The sequence below is a fragment of the Sus scrofa genome, chromosome 6, assembly GCF_054392235.1.
Source record: "Sus scrofa isolate SSC_HxYL_T2T_F1_AM1 chromosome 6, Sscrofa_HxYL_maternal_Yorkshire_Landrace_v2.0, whole genome shotgun sequence".
NCBI classification, from domain to species: Eukaryota; Metazoa; Chordata; class Mammalia; order Artiodactyla; family Suidae; genus Sus; species Sus scrofa.
In genome coordinates, this window is record NC_139388.1 from 161768480 (window position 1) to 161787117 (window position 18638).

The 18638-nt window shown below is 40.1% G+C and overlaps 1 protein-coding gene across 8 annotated transcripts in view; it reads left to right on the top strand.

Annotated features, from left to right (window-relative positions):
* Positions 1-18638, top strand: part of USP24 (ubiquitin specific peptidase 24) — a 164070-nt gene that overhangs the window by 114237 nt on the left and 31195 nt on the right. For 7 of the 8 annotated variants that reach the window (XM_084964980.1, XM_021097812.2, XM_021097814.2 and 4 more), the window contains 11 exons: positions 4300-4361; positions 7123-7314; positions 8387-8504; positions 10709-10853; positions 13502-13621; positions 14261-14386; positions 15014-15112; positions 16005-16087; positions 17191-17332; positions 17551-17670; positions 18374-18594. In XM_084964980.1, the coding sequence (XP_084821106.1) occupies positions 4300-4361; positions 7123-7314; positions 8387-8504; positions 10709-10853; positions 13502-13621; positions 14261-14386; positions 15014-15112; positions 16005-16087; positions 17191-17332; positions 17551-17670; positions 18374-18594 (1428 nt within the window). Of the gene's footprint in view, positions 1-4299; positions 4362-7122; positions 7315-8386; positions 8536-10708; positions 10854-13501; positions 13622-14260; positions 14387-15013; positions 15113-16004; positions 16088-17190; positions 17333-17550; positions 17671-18373; positions 18595-18638 lie in introns of those variants that run through there. The other variant, XM_084964983.1, reaches the window with a different exon arrangement.

An 18638-nucleotide genomic window follows, 5' to 3' on the forward strand; every position in this document is an offset into this window, starting at 1 on the left:
CTAGATAAGTCTTGATAGATTTGTATTTATTGCCATTTTAAACCTTGTATTTCGGTTGATTTTGTATTTCTTCTTTAGCCCTTTCTTTTTCTTTTTGTGTTTCCTATTGTGGTTTGCAACTTTTCTTTTATATTATGTTTGTGGTCTCTCTGGTTTTTGTGAATCTTTCATTTTTGATTTATGGTTACCTTGTTTCTTAAGTATGGTAACCCTTTCTTTATCTACTTGGCTTTAGATTCGTAGTCATATGGGCGCAAATGCATTCTTAAAAAAAAAAAAATCTGTATTTTCTTACTCTCCTCCCCCACATTTTATGGTTTTGATGTCCTCTTTTACACCTGTGGCCCTAAAAAAGAAAAAAAAAAAACTTGTTTGGTGTACCAGCTTATTTAAGTGGTTTACTTTCCAATTGTAATTTTCTCTTTCCTATAGATTCTTGCTTCTTTTCTATTTAGAGGAGCTCTTTCAATATTTATTTTAGGATAGGTTTAGTATTTCTGTATTCTTTTAGATTTTGCTCCTCTGAGAAATTCTTTCTCTTCCTTCTATTCTAAATGATAGTCTTGCTGAGTAGAGTATCCTAGTTTACATATTTTTCCCTTTCAGGACTTTGGGTATATCTTGCCCACTCCCTTCTGGCCTGGAGCTTTTCTGCAGAGAAACCAGCTGATAGCCTTATGGGGGTTTCCTTGCAATTAACTCTATTTTTCTCTTGCTGCCTTTAGAATCCTTTTTTATCTCGAACGTTTGCCATTTATAATGTGTCTTAGTGTAGGTCGATTTGGGTCATCTTGTTTGGGATCCTCTGTGCTCCCTGTTCTGTTTCTTTCTTTAGATTTGGGAAATTCCCAGCCATGATTTCCTCAGATACATTTTGATCCCGATTTCTCCTTCTTCTAGAACCCCCATGATGTGTGGATTGGCACACTTTATATTATACCATAATATAATTATAATTATATTGCTCCCATTTCTTTTCATTTGACTTTCTGTTTGCTGCTCTGATGGGGATGGGGGGATTCCTTTATTCTATTTTCCAGATCACTTATTTGTTCTTCGTTATTTGGTCTGCTATTCATTGCCTTTATCTCAGATTTTGTCTCAACAAATGAGTTTTCTAATATTGTTTATTCCTCTTTATAGTTTCTAGTTCCTTTTTACGGTAATCTGCATTTCTATTTGTAGCTTTTCTTAATTCCTTATTTTCGTTATCTCCTTTTTGAACTCAGTGTCTGTTAGACCGAAGAGGTCATGTGGGAGCATCCCAGTGTAGCCTGCATGAGTCTACTATTTTTGGTGTGAAGACTGATTTTGGTCGTGGATGCCTGCTGTGTCTTTCCTCAGTGTGTGCTGGTCATTACCCCTTGATAGGGAGGGTGACTAGTGTGGTGGTGAACAGAGTGTATTCTGAGTGTTTATTAGCAGGGCCTCTTCTTTGCTGTGTAGTTTCACAGGGTCTGCTCCCTAGCTGTTGAAGAAGAAGCCCCCAGGTCTGTTTCTGTTCTGCAGTGTGAGTAGGCAGGACTGGGACCCTCCTGATGAGGGAGGAGCCGCTGGGCATTCCTCCACTGGAGCTGTCCATCAGGAGTGTGCTCTCTGGTGTTACCTGTTACCCGTCGTGTGGGCTCACACAGTCATAGTACTGTCTTATAATCAGTAGTAATATCCCCACTCATTTCTGATTTTACTAAATTGAGTCTTCTCTCCTTTTTTCGTGGTCATTTTATTGACCTTTTTGGAGGACCAACTTGTGCTTTTGTAAATTTTTGTGTATTTTTTCCTATTTGCTACTTCATATGTCTTTACTCTAATCCTTAATACTTTCTTTCTTCTCCTAGCTTTAGATTTGATTTGTCCTTCTTTTTCTAGTTGCTTAAGATGTAAAGTTCGGTTGTTGATTTGAGGTTTTTCTTCCTTTTTAACATAAGCTTGTAAAGCCATGAATTTCCCTACTAGCACTGTTTTGAAAAGCTACATCCCATAACCTTTGGTATGTTGTGTTTCATTTTCATTTGTCACAAGATAATTTCTGATTTTCCTTACGATTTCTTCTCTAAACTATCCTTGGCTTTTTTTAATATCTATATTTTCTAATTATAAGTTGTATGATATTCGGAATTTCCTTGAGTTGAATTATATTTTTATCAATTTGCTAGTCTTCATTTTATGATTAAGTGTATGTCTCAACCTTTGTTATGTTCTTAGGCACTCTCACAGGAGACTCCTGGCCTACATATCTAAGTCTCAATTTAAATATTATTTTGAAGCATTTAACTTATTTTAACATTCTAAATTTATAAATAAGGAAGAAGTCAAGATTTTGGTTTCTAAGATAAGATCATTGTGAGTGATTTATAAAACTAAAAAATTTAACTGAAACATACAGTTATGTTACAGTTGACTGTTAAGATTTAACTTAGACATGAGCCGTGTGTTTCTGGTAATGGAAAGTAATTCTTTAATAGTGTAAAGCCGAATTTCAGAGAATGATTTTTCCCTGATAAGGACATGTGGATTAAAAGTTAATAGAAACGTCTTTTTTTTTTTGCCCTTGTATATTTTCTACTTTAGAATTCTAGAGTTCCTGCTGTGGTGCAGTGGGTTAAGAATTGGACTGCAGTGGCTCAGGTTGCTGCAGAGGCTTTCTGGTCACTTTCTGGTCAGGCATAGCGGGTTATAAGATCTGGCGTTGCTGCAGGTGCTGCATAGGTCATAGCCGCAGCTCTGATTCAATTCCTGGCCCTGGGACTTCCATGTGCCGCACGTGCAGCCATTTAAAAAAAAAGAAGAAGAGGAAGAATTACAATTTTTTTTAGTTAAAAGTTTCTTAAAATTAGATAATCCTTTTTATTAACTAGTAAAATCAAAGATTCTTTAGTTGAAATGTGTTAAGTCCGCTTTTAAATTGTAAGCTATTGTACTTTTACTTGTTATAAGAGTCAGATTATTTAACACAACAATTAACAGTTTGGTATTAAAATTTCTCTAAACTTTGGGAGAGAAACAGAAAGCATGAAATGAGATTTTTAGCGTACACTCTCAGAGAATCTCTTGAATGTAAAGCGTTTAATTTTACACAGAATTAGATCTTTAATTATGTGTTCTTATAATTTTGAAAATTGCATTTCACAACTTCTTAATGCCTGTTATTATTTTCCCTCAATAGTAATAGTGATGATGATAATAGTAGTTTTCATATGCTGATTAGGTGCCACACAGCATGCTGCATTCAGTCCTCACAATGGCCAAATGAGTGTGACAGTTTTATTGTCTGCCCCTTTTTAATAATCATAATTCTTGGTTGATTATGCACTCTCAGCATTAGTGCATTCCTGAGCCCTTTATGTATGTTTGTGTATATGCGTACATGTATAATACTCTAGTTAACATTTTAGAAATCAGAAAATTGAAAGAACTGAAATAAATTGTCCCTGGACACCCACCTATAAATGATGGATCCAAGATTAAAAGCAAGGCTTACTTGACTTTAAAACGTGTACACTTCACTGCTATAATTGCAGAAAAAGCTTCATTGATCCTTCTGGGTGGAATTTACCTTTCTCTTTTTCCTCTTACCCACTTTATTTTGCTTCTTAGCACTTATCACTGGTTCATATATGTGTGTTTTGTTTTTTTGTTTTTTGTTTTTTGTTTTTGTCTTTTTGCCATTTCTTGGGCCGCTCCCGCGGCACATGGAGGTTCCCAGGCTAGGGGTCTAATCGGAGCTGTAGCTGCCAGCCTACATCAAAGCCACAGCAACGCAGGATTCGAGCCACGTCTGCGACCTACACCACAGCTCATGGCAACGCCAGATCGTTAACCCACTGAGCAAGGCCAGGGATTGAACCCGAAACCTCATGGTTCCTAGTCGGATTCGTTAACCACTGCACCATGACGGGAACTCCCCATGTATGTATATTTTTTTTATTGGTTGTGTGTTTCCTTTGTCCAGAGTTCCAAGCATACAGAAGGTGCTTAATACGTATCCATTAATATCTAAACAAATGAATGTAATCGATGCATTATATATGCAGTGTGGACATCATTACAAAATGTGAATGTGATGGATTTCATAAGTTTTCTCTTTACACTATTATTGCTGTACTCTGTCTATATAAATAAAATAACTGGTATGTGCCTTGCTAAAATGTTGAAGTTGAATTAATGCAAAGTAGGTATTTTATGCTTTGGTACCTTCTCTTTTTCAGTTGTTTTATGAACTTATTCTTACAAGGAAAATGCTTTTCTATATTCAGATCAGCCTCTTTTTTAATAATTGAAATCTATCTGTTTTTTTAGACTGTTATCTCAGTGCATGGAATATTTTGATCTGAGGTGCCAATTATTAGATGATCTGACAAGTAAGTAGACATCTAACTTTGATTTATGTGGGGGGCAGGGTTTGGGAAGGACAAGAAAAGAAAGACAGACATTTCTCAGTCTGACTTAATGTACCTCAGATATAAATAACATCGTAATTCTTGCTTGAAGTCGAGTTTTGTTCTCCTGCAAACAGCATGTAAACCTCATGTCCCAGTTATCTCTTCTGTTGTATACCCAACCATTAATGTATTCAGAAGATCTATCGATTTTAAAAATTGTTAAAAGCTTTTGTTTTAATTACGCTGATACAGAACTATTATGGACAGTCTTTCTCTCCATCCCAGTCAGTTCTGACAATTTTAAAGGTTTGATGGAAAGAGGGACTCTGCTGAGATACATTGACAGTTGTAGAAGTGAGTGATAGAAGTCACTGAATCGTTTAGTGTTAGTTAATTGCAGTATCACTGTTAGAAATTTTGTTTGTTAGCGTGTTTAGATTTTAATCGTGTTTACTCTTGCGTAATGTACATGTATGTTGGAATGCTCTGTGTAGATTTTAGTTTTTCAAATCAAGAGTTTGTTAGTGTATTCCCCACCCTTTACGCAGAGGGTAAGAAAGGAAAAATTGGCTTTAGCTTATAGGAAATAAAATAAAAATCAGGGAGTTCCCGTCGTGGCGCAGTGGTTAACGAATCCGACTAGGAACCATGAGGTTGCGGGTTCGGTCCCTGCCCTTGCTCAGTGGGTTAACGATCCGGCGTTGCCGTGAGCTGTGGTGTAGGTTGCAGACGCGGCTTGGATCCCATGTTGCTGTGGCTCTGGGGTAGGCTGACAGCTACAGCTCCAATTCGACCCCTAGCCTGGGAACCTCCATATGCCACGGGAGCGGCCCAAGAAATAGCAAAAAGCCAAAAAAAAAAAAAAAAAAAATCAGGATCAACAAAAACATTTGCTGGAAAAGAATGTCAAGGCCAGAAAAAGTTAAAAATATATCTCCCTTGCACATGTGCAGGCTGTAAAGCCCCATACCTTCAGAATTTGGTCATGAGGTTCCTGGAGGACAAAGCAGAAGGAAACAGCATCCGTTGGGCTGTTTTCAGTACCTAGAGTAAGAAACAGAATGCTTTGTCAAAATAAACAAATTTTTTTCCCAGCACTTAAACCTAAAGGAGACTTCATACAAAAGTCTTCACGCAATGGACACATAAAGACAGAGTGACTAAGAAGCCTCAGCACCATCTCTAAGGCAGATGCCTTCCTGGGTTTCATAAGTGTCTCTCAAAAGCTGTGGTCACGGTGCTCTGAGCAGTGCAGTAAAATTGGTTCTAATGGAGCCTGAGACAACATAGTCTGAGTAGATGTCTTGATTCAGCAGTGTGACCTGCAACCATTTGGACAAGTGGACAGACTACATATCCATCTAACAGTCTAGCCTTGGGAGTTCCCGTTGGTGGCTCCATGGGTTATGAACCTGACTGGTATCCACGAGGATGCACGTTTGATCCCTGGCCTCTTCAGTGGGTTTAAGGATCCGATGTTGCTGTGAGCTGTGGTGTAGGTTGCACATGTGGCTCAGATCCCTCTTGCTGTAGCTGTGGTGTAGGCCAGCAGCTGCAGCTCAGATGTGACCCCTAGCCGGGGAACTTCCATATGCTGCAGGTGCGATGCTGAAAAGCAAAAGTGAAGTAAAATAACAGTCTAGCCTAGTACTCCCATTTTCAGCCAGGCTTCCAGTGCTAGGTTGGGCAGTGGCCACAAGGGTTTCTCTCTGGCTTCAACTTGGAGAGGGTTTTCTGCTTTTTTGAGAACTGGACTCATGAGTTGGCTATACACATACATCTTTAGAATGGATGAACAGGTTATTGGTGTAGGCCGGTGCTGTATCATTAAGCAATAAATTAGGGATCCAGGGTCCTTTATTGGGATGTTGAAGGCACAGTGGGAATATGTCTTGAAACAAGCAATATTTGCCATTTTTGGAGTATTTTCTATATGCCAGTGCCTATTCTATGCACTTTATACCCAACACTCTGTAGTAGAGGTGTTAGCCTCATTTTGTAAATAAGGAAACAAGGACACACAGCATCGCCTGAAGTATCCCTTTGCAGCTCACCACATGGGACCTTGCTTGCTTGTGGCTACAGTGCCTTAGAAAGCGCGTGACCCCTCCTGCTCTCCTCCCTAATGCCAACTTCCAGTGGGGAATCTTATGTTAGATCCTTGTCTGGAGAGGAGGGTGAAGTAATACGAAAGAACAGGGTGGTTCTCAGAACTTGGCTCCCTGTCCGGAAACCTGGACCAGGCCGCTATGCTGTGGATCCCTCTCCCCTTAGCAGAGCCCCCTCCCTCGGTGTGGGTAACTGCAGGACTCTTGGCTCCTCTCACCTGTCTGCCCCTCCTTCTCTAGAAGGGTTTCTTCCCTGGGACACTTGGTAACACCCACCAAACAGGAGCGTTTTCAGAACAAGGATTGTCCCCTTCCTCTCACGTCCCCTTCATCCCATGTCCCCAGCGTCTAGCACGGTGACCTGCACAGAGGAGGCACTCGGGGACGTTTATTTGTTGACTGAGAGAGTAAGGAGGGCAGGAACGGACATGCATGAGCCTTCATGGTCCTTGTAGGCAGCGGCTATTCATTAATGATAGTTTTTTAAAATCTGCAGAGTGAAAGATTGAGACTGGTCTCTGCTTACTTTAATTCAGGGTTTTGACTCCATGAGAAGAAATACTTTCTTTAAAATCAGAGTTTTTTTGGTTTTGGTTTTTTTTTTTGTTTTTTGTTTTTTTTCCCCTTCTTAGCTTCAGAAATGGAGCAGCTAAGAATCAGCCCAGCTACCATGCTCGAAGATGAGATAACTTGGCTGGATAACTTTGAACCTAATCGCACAGCTGAATGTGAGACCAGCGAAGCAGACAACATCTTATTGGCAGGACATTTACGGCTCATTAAGACCCTTCTTTCTCTCTGTGGGGCAGAAAAGGAAATGCTGGGTAATTATTACTTCATCTTACCATGTGACAAAATACCTCAATTCTCTGATATTGCCGTAGTATTGCTTATAATTGGGAAAAATAAGACAAGTGCTAAGTATTCATAGAAAATTGACCCCTCAGGCAGTAGGCGATCATCTGGAATCTTAGTGGTTAACAGATTTAAGGTGTATTTTATCTGTGTCATTAAACCATGTACAGAATTTTATAATGTTCAAAATAGTTGGCTCACATGACTTGTTGGTACCGAGTAAAAATTATAAATCCAAGTAGGTTTTTCCTTTTTTGCTATTAGGTACTTTATAAAATATAATCTGTTGTGTACCTCACCTATTTTAAAGATAATTCTTTTTTTTTTCATTTTTTAAAATTTTATTGAAGTATAGTTGGCTTACAAATGTAATAATTTCTGCTGTACCACAAAGTGATTCAGTTATATGTATATTAAGGATAATTCTTGTCTAGGGAGGCAGCCCCCAACCACCAGCCCTGGATGGTGGGGTACACATGTAATTTGTAAAAGCATAGTCAGCATTATAAATTGTATTGAAAAACAAAACAAAGCATTAATTATCACTTTTCTCACACAAACTAAGCTCTATAAAAATCATCTTGGCCGCTGGGGATACATAGAAAAGAGTGATTCTGAACCAGGATGAAATGGGCATATCGTTTTTGCCTCAAGTTTTAAAAACTTTTATGTGGATTCCCCTATGCCTGGAGTAAAAGTTAATTATTCACTGAAACCATCTGCCTTGTGATATTCTTGGCATTTGTGTTTCCAAAGTGAAAGCTTGACTCCTTTCACTCTATTGTAGGCTCACAAAGGAAGGTACCCTCACTATCTTTATAGTATCCCGTCCCCTGACTTTCCCACTCATCCCCACCCCTCTGCCCCTCAGAGCTCTGTCATGTATTATACGTGCTCAAAAAATAAGCAACAAGCTATAATGAATACCCAGACCTTGGGTGGCCTCAGGTGCCTTTGCTGCTCTGATATGAAAGTGCAAGACAGGATCTTTGAATTAAACTATATGTTCATCCTCAACATGAATATTATGCTCTATTCCAGGTTCATCACTCATTAAACCATTGTTAGATGACTTCCTTTTCCGAGCTTCTAGGATTATTTTAAATAGTCATTCTCCAGCTGGCAGTGCCGCCATCAGTCAACAGGACTTTCATCCAAAGTATGGAAAATGCACGTTGTGTTCAGTTTTGGTAAAAATTCTAATTCGAACCTTTAGTCCAAAAAATTTTCTTAACTTGGAGTCTGCCTTCCATCTTATGAGTGTGTGTAGCTTTGAAGATGTTATCTGCTGTGTAAAGAAATGCATATAAGGGGATAAAGCCTGCCTGGCACATAGTAAGTGCTGAGCAAGTCTGCTGGTACCATTATGATCATCCAGATGGAAGAATAAGTAATGACGTGGTTACCTTGGTCGGTAACAGATTCCGAGAGAATCTGAGGTTGTAAGCATTGCTTCCAAAGTAAAAATGAATGGGCTCTGCGCCCTGAGGGTTCCTGCCAGGAGAGAAGCACAGGTGCTATAGTGCATGAACCTTGGGATTTGCTGAGTATTGACTGTGTCCCGATAATGAAAACTGCTAGTGATTTAACACAGTGATCATTTTAGAATCAGATCTTGTAGCAGTTTTTCTGGGTAGAAATTAGAATGATCCTTTTGTAATGTTGACCCACTCTGGGTGGCGTTTATAGTCTTGGCGATAGGAGGAGGCAGCCTCAAGCTGCCATCTCAAGTTCTGAATCTAACTTGATTTGTTCTTTTCTCATGAAAACGAGAGTTAATTGAGTAATCCTGAAGAAACTAAGGATTTGGTATTTAACCAGTGGGAAAAAAAATTCCCCATGCAATTTCAGTGGTTATTGAAATGGGAAAGGCATAATAAGCAATGTTTTATGGAATATGAAGAGGTATCTTGTCGTGTATGAATATTTCTCTGTCTAGGAATCCTTAGCAAAATCTGTTTTCGGTAATAAACCTTCATTTAAACTCGTGGTGTACCCCTCACACGGTGCCTCCAGCCTCACCCCTGCCCTAGTCTTGTTCTGAAGATTAGCGCCAGCTCCGTGGGAATCTTTTACTAGCACAGTAGAAATACAAGAGTGTTTCAGTTTTCAGTGAACAGGAAAAATAAATCTTTAGCAGTTTTACTGAACTACTTCTTCCTGAATTCTTCCGTTGATATTTATTAAAAGTAATAGCTCCATCAACAAGGAGTTGTATTTTCTGGACTCGCATACAGTGCCCTGAGAAGAAAAGGAAACGCTTTGTTTCATCCCTCCCCAGTCTCCTGGGTGATGTTCACTCGTCACAAGGACACCCAGCCTTTTCCCACCTGAACCCTAAAGCCAGAAAGAGACTGAAAATACACAGAAACTCTGTTTACAAGTAACGCTGTCCTTATCTCACACCAACAAGAGAACTTCTTACTGTTTAACTTCTATATGGTACCTTCTGTTCATTCTCTGCCTGTCCTTTGCAAGCTAGAAATTCAGGTAAGAAGCAAAGGACAGTGCCAGCCCCATGGCCCTTGTCCCGACCTCAGTGCCCGAGGCAGTGCTGATCTCCAAGCCCCTCGGCGCCCCCACCTTGAACACATTTCCAACAGTCCACTCCGTAAGTGTTGCTCTCAGAGGTTAGATGTCCTCTTTTCTGTGTATCCTTCCTAACCTGTGATCTCCTAAGAAATGCACGATTGGCTTAGGTGACAGTGAGAAATTACTGTCCGTCCTCAAAATGATTCTATTAAAGGTGAGCGGTAAAGAAGCCTTTAGGTTTCCTACAGGGTGTTTTCTAGGTATCTTTCTTTGTCACTTTAAACACATTGACTTGGCACACTGTGTATTTCCTATCTCCATTTTTTCAGCAAAGTAGAAGGTTGGCTAGTATCCTTGAAGAATTTTTTATCTGTGTTTAAAATGTGTGTGGGTATCTGTTCTGATTTGTGTAGCTTTCTGCCGTGTAGATATTTGAATTTCAGAGTGATATCTACAAAAACCTTTCTTCCTACCTACTTTAATTGAAAGATAGTTATTTGCATGTTGTGTTTTTGGAAAAGCTTTCAGACTCTTTATCCTCCGTTCTTGCTGGTCCATTCCTTAGATAGAGACTCTTCTAGAGTCATAATTGAAAGCTATGCTACTTGATCACAAGGCCCAGAAGTTATTTAGCTCTAAACCATAATCCTTCCTCCTGTTTTCATGGTCTGTCCCTTTGTTAAGTAAGCACTTCCATTAGATTATTAGGTTCTTCAGTCAGGCCTAACCTGAACTGCAGCTCTTATACTTCCATTTCACATGTTGATTTAGTTTAATGATCGACTTAAGTAAATTATTCACTGTTGAAATTGACTGATGTCTTGTTTTTAGGTGTAGCACCGTGAATAGCAGATTGGCTGCCTATGAAGTCCTTGTAATGCTGGCTGATAGCTCCCCTTCAAATCTTCAAATTATTACAAAAGAACTACTTTCAATGCATCATCAGCCTGATCCTGCTCTTACCAAGGAGTTTGATGTAAGTTTTCTAGACCTTGATGCACTTAATTTTTTAGAACGATCTCTTAAGCATATTTTAAAACGATGTTTGCATTATCCTAATCACAAAGAAAGTGTTATTCTTTTGCTTATCATGTTTGCCTACTCAAATCAGCTATAATCTATGGTGTATTACACTTCAATATACTAATATATTACTAAGTAGTACTCTTTTAATTGGAAAAGAGGTGGCATTTTCAAGTCAGTAAAAAGTTAGCCTCTCAGCCTATTTTTTGAGAAACTCTCTGCTTGGCGCAGTGCTAGGCACTAGAGGTACAAACTTAAACACTGGCTTTGTCACATGGTAGTCTATGTTCACGTAAACTTAACTAAGATTTGTTGAGTTTACAATGTGCTAAGAAGTACTTAGGCTTTTGCAGCTCAAAAGTAAATGTGTGATACCAGCCCTAAGATAGAGGTATGTTCTGAAAGGTCTACAAACAAAGAGGCACTTCAGCTCAAGATCCGTGGTGCCTTAGATGGCTTCTTAGAAATGATGAAATTTAAGGAGTTCCCGTCGTGGCACAGTGGTTAACGAATCCGACTAGGAACCATAAGGTTGCAGGTTCGGTCCCTGGCCCCCCTCAGTGGGTTAAGGATCCAGCGTTGCCGTGAGCTGTGGTGTAGGTTGCAGACAAGGCTCGGATCTGGCGTTGCTGTGGCTCTGGCGTAGGCCAGTGGCTACAGCTCCGATTCGACCCCTAGCCTGGGAACCTCCATATGCCGTGGGAGCGGCCCAAAGAAATAGCAGAAAGACCAAAAAAAAAAATAATAAAGAAATGATGAAATTTAAAATAGAGCCTTAAAGACTAGTGAGCCAGTTGAGGTAAGTCGAAAAGGTCGTTCCAGCCATGATAAGCCATAGCACAGCTTCATATATGTTGGGATCTGCAAGAGGGAAGCAGGCTGCAGGTGCACTGGGCTCCCAGACCAGGAATAAGAGGGGCTCTTAAAGCATTCTCCGCTGACATCGTGGAGAGGCAGTCTCATCCCTTTGGATGCTGAGCTGAGTATTATGGAACCTAAAGTTAGGCAGGAAAAGGAAGAACAGGTGTACCAGTTAGAGGAAGTAGCACTTGCAAAGTGAAATGTGAGTGCAGGGAGTTCCCGTCATGGCGCAGTGGTTAACGAATCCGACTAGGAACCATGAGGTTGCAGGTTCGATCCCTGCCCTTGCTCAGTGGGTTAACGATCTGGCGTTGCCGTGAGCTGTGGTGTAGGTTGCAGACGCAGCTCGGATCCCGAGTTGCTGTGGCTCTGGCGTAGGCCGGTGGCTACAGCTCCGATTCAACCCCTAGCCTGGGAACCTCCATATGCCGCGGGAGCGGCCCAAGAAATAGCAACAACAAGAACAACAAAAAAGACAAAAGACAAAAAAAAAAAAAAAGAAAGAAATGTGAGTGCATAAATTGAGAACTGTTTCGGTATGAATTGTTTAGCTTATAATGCTTTATTGTATACTGTCTTAGTTTTACATACATTTATTTAATGAGATTAAAATGAGGGTTTTAGTAATAAGTCAGAGATTAGATCAGCATAACAAAGAAAATATTTGTCTAATATAAATACCTATATATTTTAGCACCGTTATAAACCAGTTTTTCTTATTTTTTAACTGTTTTACCTTCTGTGCTTTGGAAAATTACAGTTTTAATTAGATCTTAGAAATCACCCTGCTCTAAGTGTAAGGTGAATGTTAATTAAAAGTACGTGATATTTAGCAGTTTCAGTCCAAGAGACCTACAGAGTTCTGTTAGTTGGTTAATTATCACACGGATACAGTTACTTGATATATGCAGATAACGTGACTCTGGTCATAACATTAGAACCAAGATTCTGCTAGGATAGCATTGTAGAGTGTGTCATTACAATACTCTTTTTTACGTGAAGAGGTGCCCTGTTGAACTTTAAACAAGGTGTCTTCTCTGGATGATTTCTACCTGGAAAAACACTGTAGTGCAATCTCCATTATCAGAAATCATCCTTAAATGAAATGCTAGGTATTTACCTGTTTATTTAATTGCAAGCTTATTCGAGGAATTTCGAGAGAGAGAAGAATGTTACCTTCTCAAGGAGGGGAAGGATGTGAGCCTTCCTTGACCATCTGGACGGGTTGGGATTCTTCATAGTAAACACCTCAGAGAACTTTCTTCCTTCTTTTCAGGGTACTACCTCAATTTGAAAATACATATCAGTATCTGTACTTGGTTAAGGCCTATCTACCCTGCTCTACTGTAAGCTCCTTGAAATCAGGGACCAAATATATTTCTACTCTCTCTCGATTCCCCAGCACAATGCTTGGCACATAGTAGGCTCTTAAGAAATACATGTTGAGTGATAATTCAGTGACTGAGTGCATGACTGCATAGTGGATATACAAGTACACACTTGCTTTATGTGAGGTGCCTTAGTAACTGCAGGAGACCCTGACGTAGTAGTCTTAGGACTGTACCGCATCTGCAGAGGTACTTCACCACCGCAGGTTTGCTGCCGTGACTCCCAGCACCCTGGAGGGAGTGTGAGCTCTGAGAGTATCTCTGCTTCCTCGCAGACCTCTCCTGGAGCTGTGAGGAGATGTGCTGGTGGCAGAGTGCTGACTCTCTCTGTTTCCACTCCTCTCCTTCCTAGTACCTCCCTCCTGTGGATAGCAGGTCCAGCTCCGGGTTTGTGGGGCTGAGGAATGGTGGCGCTACGTGTTACATGAATGCGGTCTTCCAGCAGCTGTACATGCAACCTGGTCTCCCCGAGGTGAGTCCCTTCCTCTTTCCTGTTGAGTATCATAAAGGACATATGTGTCCATTGCCTGAGAACTGTTCCATATTCATATATTGCTTTTGGGGTTTACAAAAACTGGGATGTAATTAGAGGGTAGCTTCTGAAATCTGCATAGAGAGCATATTGTTCACAGTCACATGTTTTTACAAATCTGCTGAGGTAATAGGCTGCCTTTTTGACAGATGGATTTGACCTAATGTGACTTTTGAACTCCTAAATTATTCTCAAGTTCTATTCCATAAAATTACTAATGTTTTTGGTATTGTAAAAATATTTAGACTATCATCATCACTTTATGATAATATACTAGTAGCTTATGATATAGCTGTAAATAGTTTTGAGACTGTATTATCATGACACACTTATTTCTTATAGAGATACTGGAATTAGTAATTACAGTTTTTCGTAATTGAATGGAAGCTCAAAGAGATGATTTGTTCAGGAATACGCCAGCTAGGAAGTGTCGAAGCTAAGCATATGCAGAGAGAGAGCCACATTCAAACATACAGACTGTTCTGAAAAAGCAGTGTGGGTACTCACGTGTACCCGAGTCGAGGTTTTCGGTAAGGCTGTTGAATATTTCTAAGTTTAATACCTGTCATTTCTTTGTAGTCGTTACTTTCAGTGGATGACGACACAGACAATCCAGACGACAGTGTGTTCTACCAAGTGCAGTCTCTCTTTGGGCATTTGATGGAAAGCAAGCTACAGTACTATGTGCCTGAGAACTTTTGGAAGGTATTTCACCCAGAAATGCTTTAGATCGAAAGATGTTAGCTGTTTGGAGTGTAGCTAAATTCTTTCTCTAGTGATAACTACCTCTTGTTTATTAACTCTAGACTGATCCCATTGCCGAGAACCTAAAAAAGAATTGTCTCTGCCTGTTTTTTGTTGTTGTTGTTTACTTTGGTGCTTGATTCAAATGATTATCATGTTGAGAGTAGTTATTTATAATTTCTAGAGATTTGCTCATCTTAATTGTTTTGACTATTTCTTATGATTCTTATTTAGCCATTTGAAACATTTGTTCAAAGTATTTCTCTGAACTTATGCCAATTTCACTAATGCCGCCAAATAAAGAACATTCTTTTTAACATTGATTTGCTCTATTTTACCTTGTATTTTTCCCCTTTGGGTTGGTTAGTTTCCAAGAGAGAAACACTCTGTTCTCTGGCCTTAGATCTCACCCTTTATGGCTTCATAGACTTATTTTCATAAAGGGACCAGGGAAAAGCATAGATGGTTAAATGCATCTTGATATGAACTTGGTTTTTAGAAGCATGTAAGGGCTCTTTTACATTCCTTTTCTGCTATATTCAGAAATTGCTACTTTTTCTTTAACAACATTTCATTCTTGTTACATAGATTTTCAAGATGTGGAACAAAGAACTCTATGTGAGAGAGCAGCAGGATGCATATGAATTCTTCACCAGTCTCATCGATCAGATGGATGAATATCTCAAGGTAGAAAACGTTTCATCTTCCTGCTAACTCCCTCAAACTCTGTCTGTAGCATAAGAGCAGTGGTTTAGGATTTGGAATTACTGTGAACCTGACAAATCACAACGTGATCATCTTAATGATTTCTTCTGGGTTTGAATATCAAAACATACAAAACACTATTTATCGTACATTAATTTTCTTTTTAATTCATCAGACATTTGATAAAGTATGTAATTCTTAGCCCATACCCCATAGTAATGCCCTTTGGTCACTACATGCTCTGAGTCTGCATTGAAGCAACCTGGGCTCAGAGATGCTCCACCGTCACCAGCGAGCAGAGCTGTCTTGCTTTGTCAAAGGGAACAGAAGGAAAAGTTGCTTGTGGTTATGTAACCTAAAGCTTTTTGCCTCTACCCAGTAAAACTATGTAACAAACTTCCTGAATGGTATCACCTCCTAAGACACAGCTTCCCATCACTGCCTGCATTTGCCTGTCCTCTCATCAGTAGGGACAAGTTAGCCATTTCTTTTCTTAATGTAACTTACAAATTTATAGCATTCCGTCCATAAGAAAAAAGAAAAGATTACGGAGAGTTACTCCCAGCTTGGTAATTGTGGCATCAGGAAAGGGACCAGGGCTTCAGAATCATCATGGAGAAGGCTGTCCTTGTCATCAGCATGTCGTGTCAGAGCATCTCCACCGCCTTTTCTGATTATGTGCGTTACTCTGACAGTGGGTCTCGTGAGTTAAAATTCTTTCATTGGTTCCCAGCTAAAACTACCAGGCTTACTTCTTTCATTTTTGTGGTTAAATTAAAACCTGTGCTTTAGCTTAGGTCTAAATAAAATTATGTATAAAACCCCTAAAAGTGCAAGAGGCATCAACTAACATTTTAACTTTTTATTTTAACAGAAAATGGGGAGAGACCAGATTTTTAAGAATACTTTTCAGGGCATCTATTCTGATCAGAAGATCTGTAAAGACTGTCCTCACAGGTTAGTGAAGATAACACTGACATCAAAAAGTAAACACCATTATTTTATTATTTTTCACTCAGTGAATTTTATTACATTTATAGTTGCACAGCGATCATCACAACCCAGTTTTATGGCATTTCCATCCCAAACCCCCAGCACATTCCCCCCACCCCCCAACCTGTCTTCTTTGGAAACATAAGTTTTTCAAAGTCTGAGTCAGTACCTATTCTGCAAAGAAGTTTATTGTGTCCTTTTTTTAGATTCCACCTGTAAGTGATAGCATATGATGTTGGCAAACACCATAATTTTAAAATGATTCTTCTAGTATATTGTACATTTTTTATTTGTTGAGGGGCTTGCAGGTGTATCTCCTGATGGAAACCATAAATATTTATTGAATTAAATTTCTTTGCTTTCCATCTCTAAAATTTCTTTGTCGTGGAGTTCCAGTCATGGCTCAGTGGGTTAAGAACCTGACACAGTGTCCATGAGGCTACAGGTTCGATCCCTGGCCTCACTCAGTGGGTTAGGGATCCAGTGTTGCCACAAGCTGTGGGGGTAGGTTGCAGATACAACCTGAGTCCCATGTTACTGTGGCTGTGGTGTGGACCAGCCAAGCATCTCAGATTCAACCCCTAGCCTGGGAACCTTCCATATGCCGCAGGTGTGGCTATAAAAAGAGAAAAAAATTTCTTTGTTGAAATTCATAATTTTAAACAATTCCAAATGGTCAAAAATTGGAGCTCCCACTGTGGCAGAGTGGGTTAATGACCCAGCTGGTCTCTGTGGTATTGCCAGTTTGATCCCCAGCCCAGTGCAGTGGGTTAAGGATCGGGCTTTGCTCCAGCTGTGACGTAGGTTGAAGTTCTGACTTGGATTTGATCCCTGGCCCGGGATCTTCCATATGCTTTGGGTACAGCCAAAAGAGGGAAAAAAGATCTACCTACTGGTCAAAAATTGGTGTTTTTATTTGGTAGTATACTTTTAGAAGGATGAGGGAAGCTATGTGTTAGTTACACTGATTGTGAATATAGTTCTTTGTTCAATATCAGGTACTGCAATAATTTCAGGATTTTTAAATTCCATTGTTGATCGTGGTTTTTCTATTATTTCCTAATCAGATATGAGCGTGAGGAAGCTTTTATGGCTCTCAATCTAGGAGTTACTTCCTGTCAGAGTTTGGAAATTTCTTTGGACCAGTTCGTTAGAGGTGAAGTTCTAGAGGGAAGTAACGCATATTACTGTGAAAAGTGTAAAGAAAAGGTATTACGTTTGCCCTTTTTAAAAAAAGATAAATCTGTTATTCCTGTCCTTTGTCTTTATGTTTTATGTCAAGTCAGTATTAAGGTTACTTCCATTAGATTCTGTCTTGACTTGTGTTCACACAAATGGAAAAGCCCTACTTAGGTCTGTGTCTTCGTATTAAGTACTTCGATGTTGTATTTTCTCCATGGAGATAACTGGGTTTTGCTTTTCTTTAGAGAATAACAGTGAAAAGGACCTGTATTAAGTCGTTACCTAGTGTCTTGGTCATTCACCTGATGAGATTTGGATTTGACTGGGAGAGTGGACGCTCCATTAAATATGATGAGCAGATAAGGGTAACTTATTTTTTTCCCTGATTTTTAACATAACCCCTTTTATTATAGGAGTTCCCGCTGTGTTCCTAAACAAATCCGACTAGGAACCATGAGGTTGCAGGTTCCATCCCCCGCTTCAATCAGTGGGTTGAGGATCCGGCATTGCCGTGAGCTGTGGTGTAGGTCGCAGACGTGACTTGGATCTGGCATGGCTGTGGCTGTGGTGTAGGCCAGCAGCTGCAGCTCCAATTTGATCCCTAGCCTGGGTGGGAACCTCCACATGCCCAGAGTGTGGTCCTAAAAAGCCAAAAAAAAAAAAAAACTTTAGTATAAACTTTACTGCTTTTATTATTAACCATTTATATGTTCAAATTTGGTCTAAAAGGTAAGACTATGGTCTCGGCATCCTGAGACGTACATACCCCCTTGTCTTAAGCAGCTGCTGCTGCTGCTGATACAGGCAAATCTGTAAACACTAACCCTCATTTCTAGAAGACGTCCTAGTGGCAGCGGTGAAGTGAAATGCTTCCCTTAGAGCTCCACCCAGGGGAGAGAGACACGGCTTATATTTTCCTAGACTCTGAGCCGCTCTGAGAGTGGGTACTTGAGTTGGAGGGTGGCTCGCAGTAGGAAAACACCTCCCTCTCCTTTGTGCCTGACTCTACTGGGTGTGGCCCTGTGTGTGACTAATCAACACCAGTGCCTTCTTTTTGCTTTCACATAGTTTCCCTGGATGCTGAACATGGAGCCTTACACAGTTTCAGGAATGGCTCGCCAGGATTCATCTTCCGAAGTCGGTGAAAATGGGCGAAGTACGGATCAGGGAGGTGGCGGATCTCCACGAAAAAAAGTTGCCCTCACAGAGAACTACGAGCTCGTCGGTGTCGTCGTCCACAGTGGGCAGGCGCACGCGGGCCACTACTACTCCTTCATCAAGGACAGGCGGTAAGAGGCTCTGTGCCACCCCTCACCCCCTCCCCACAGTCTCT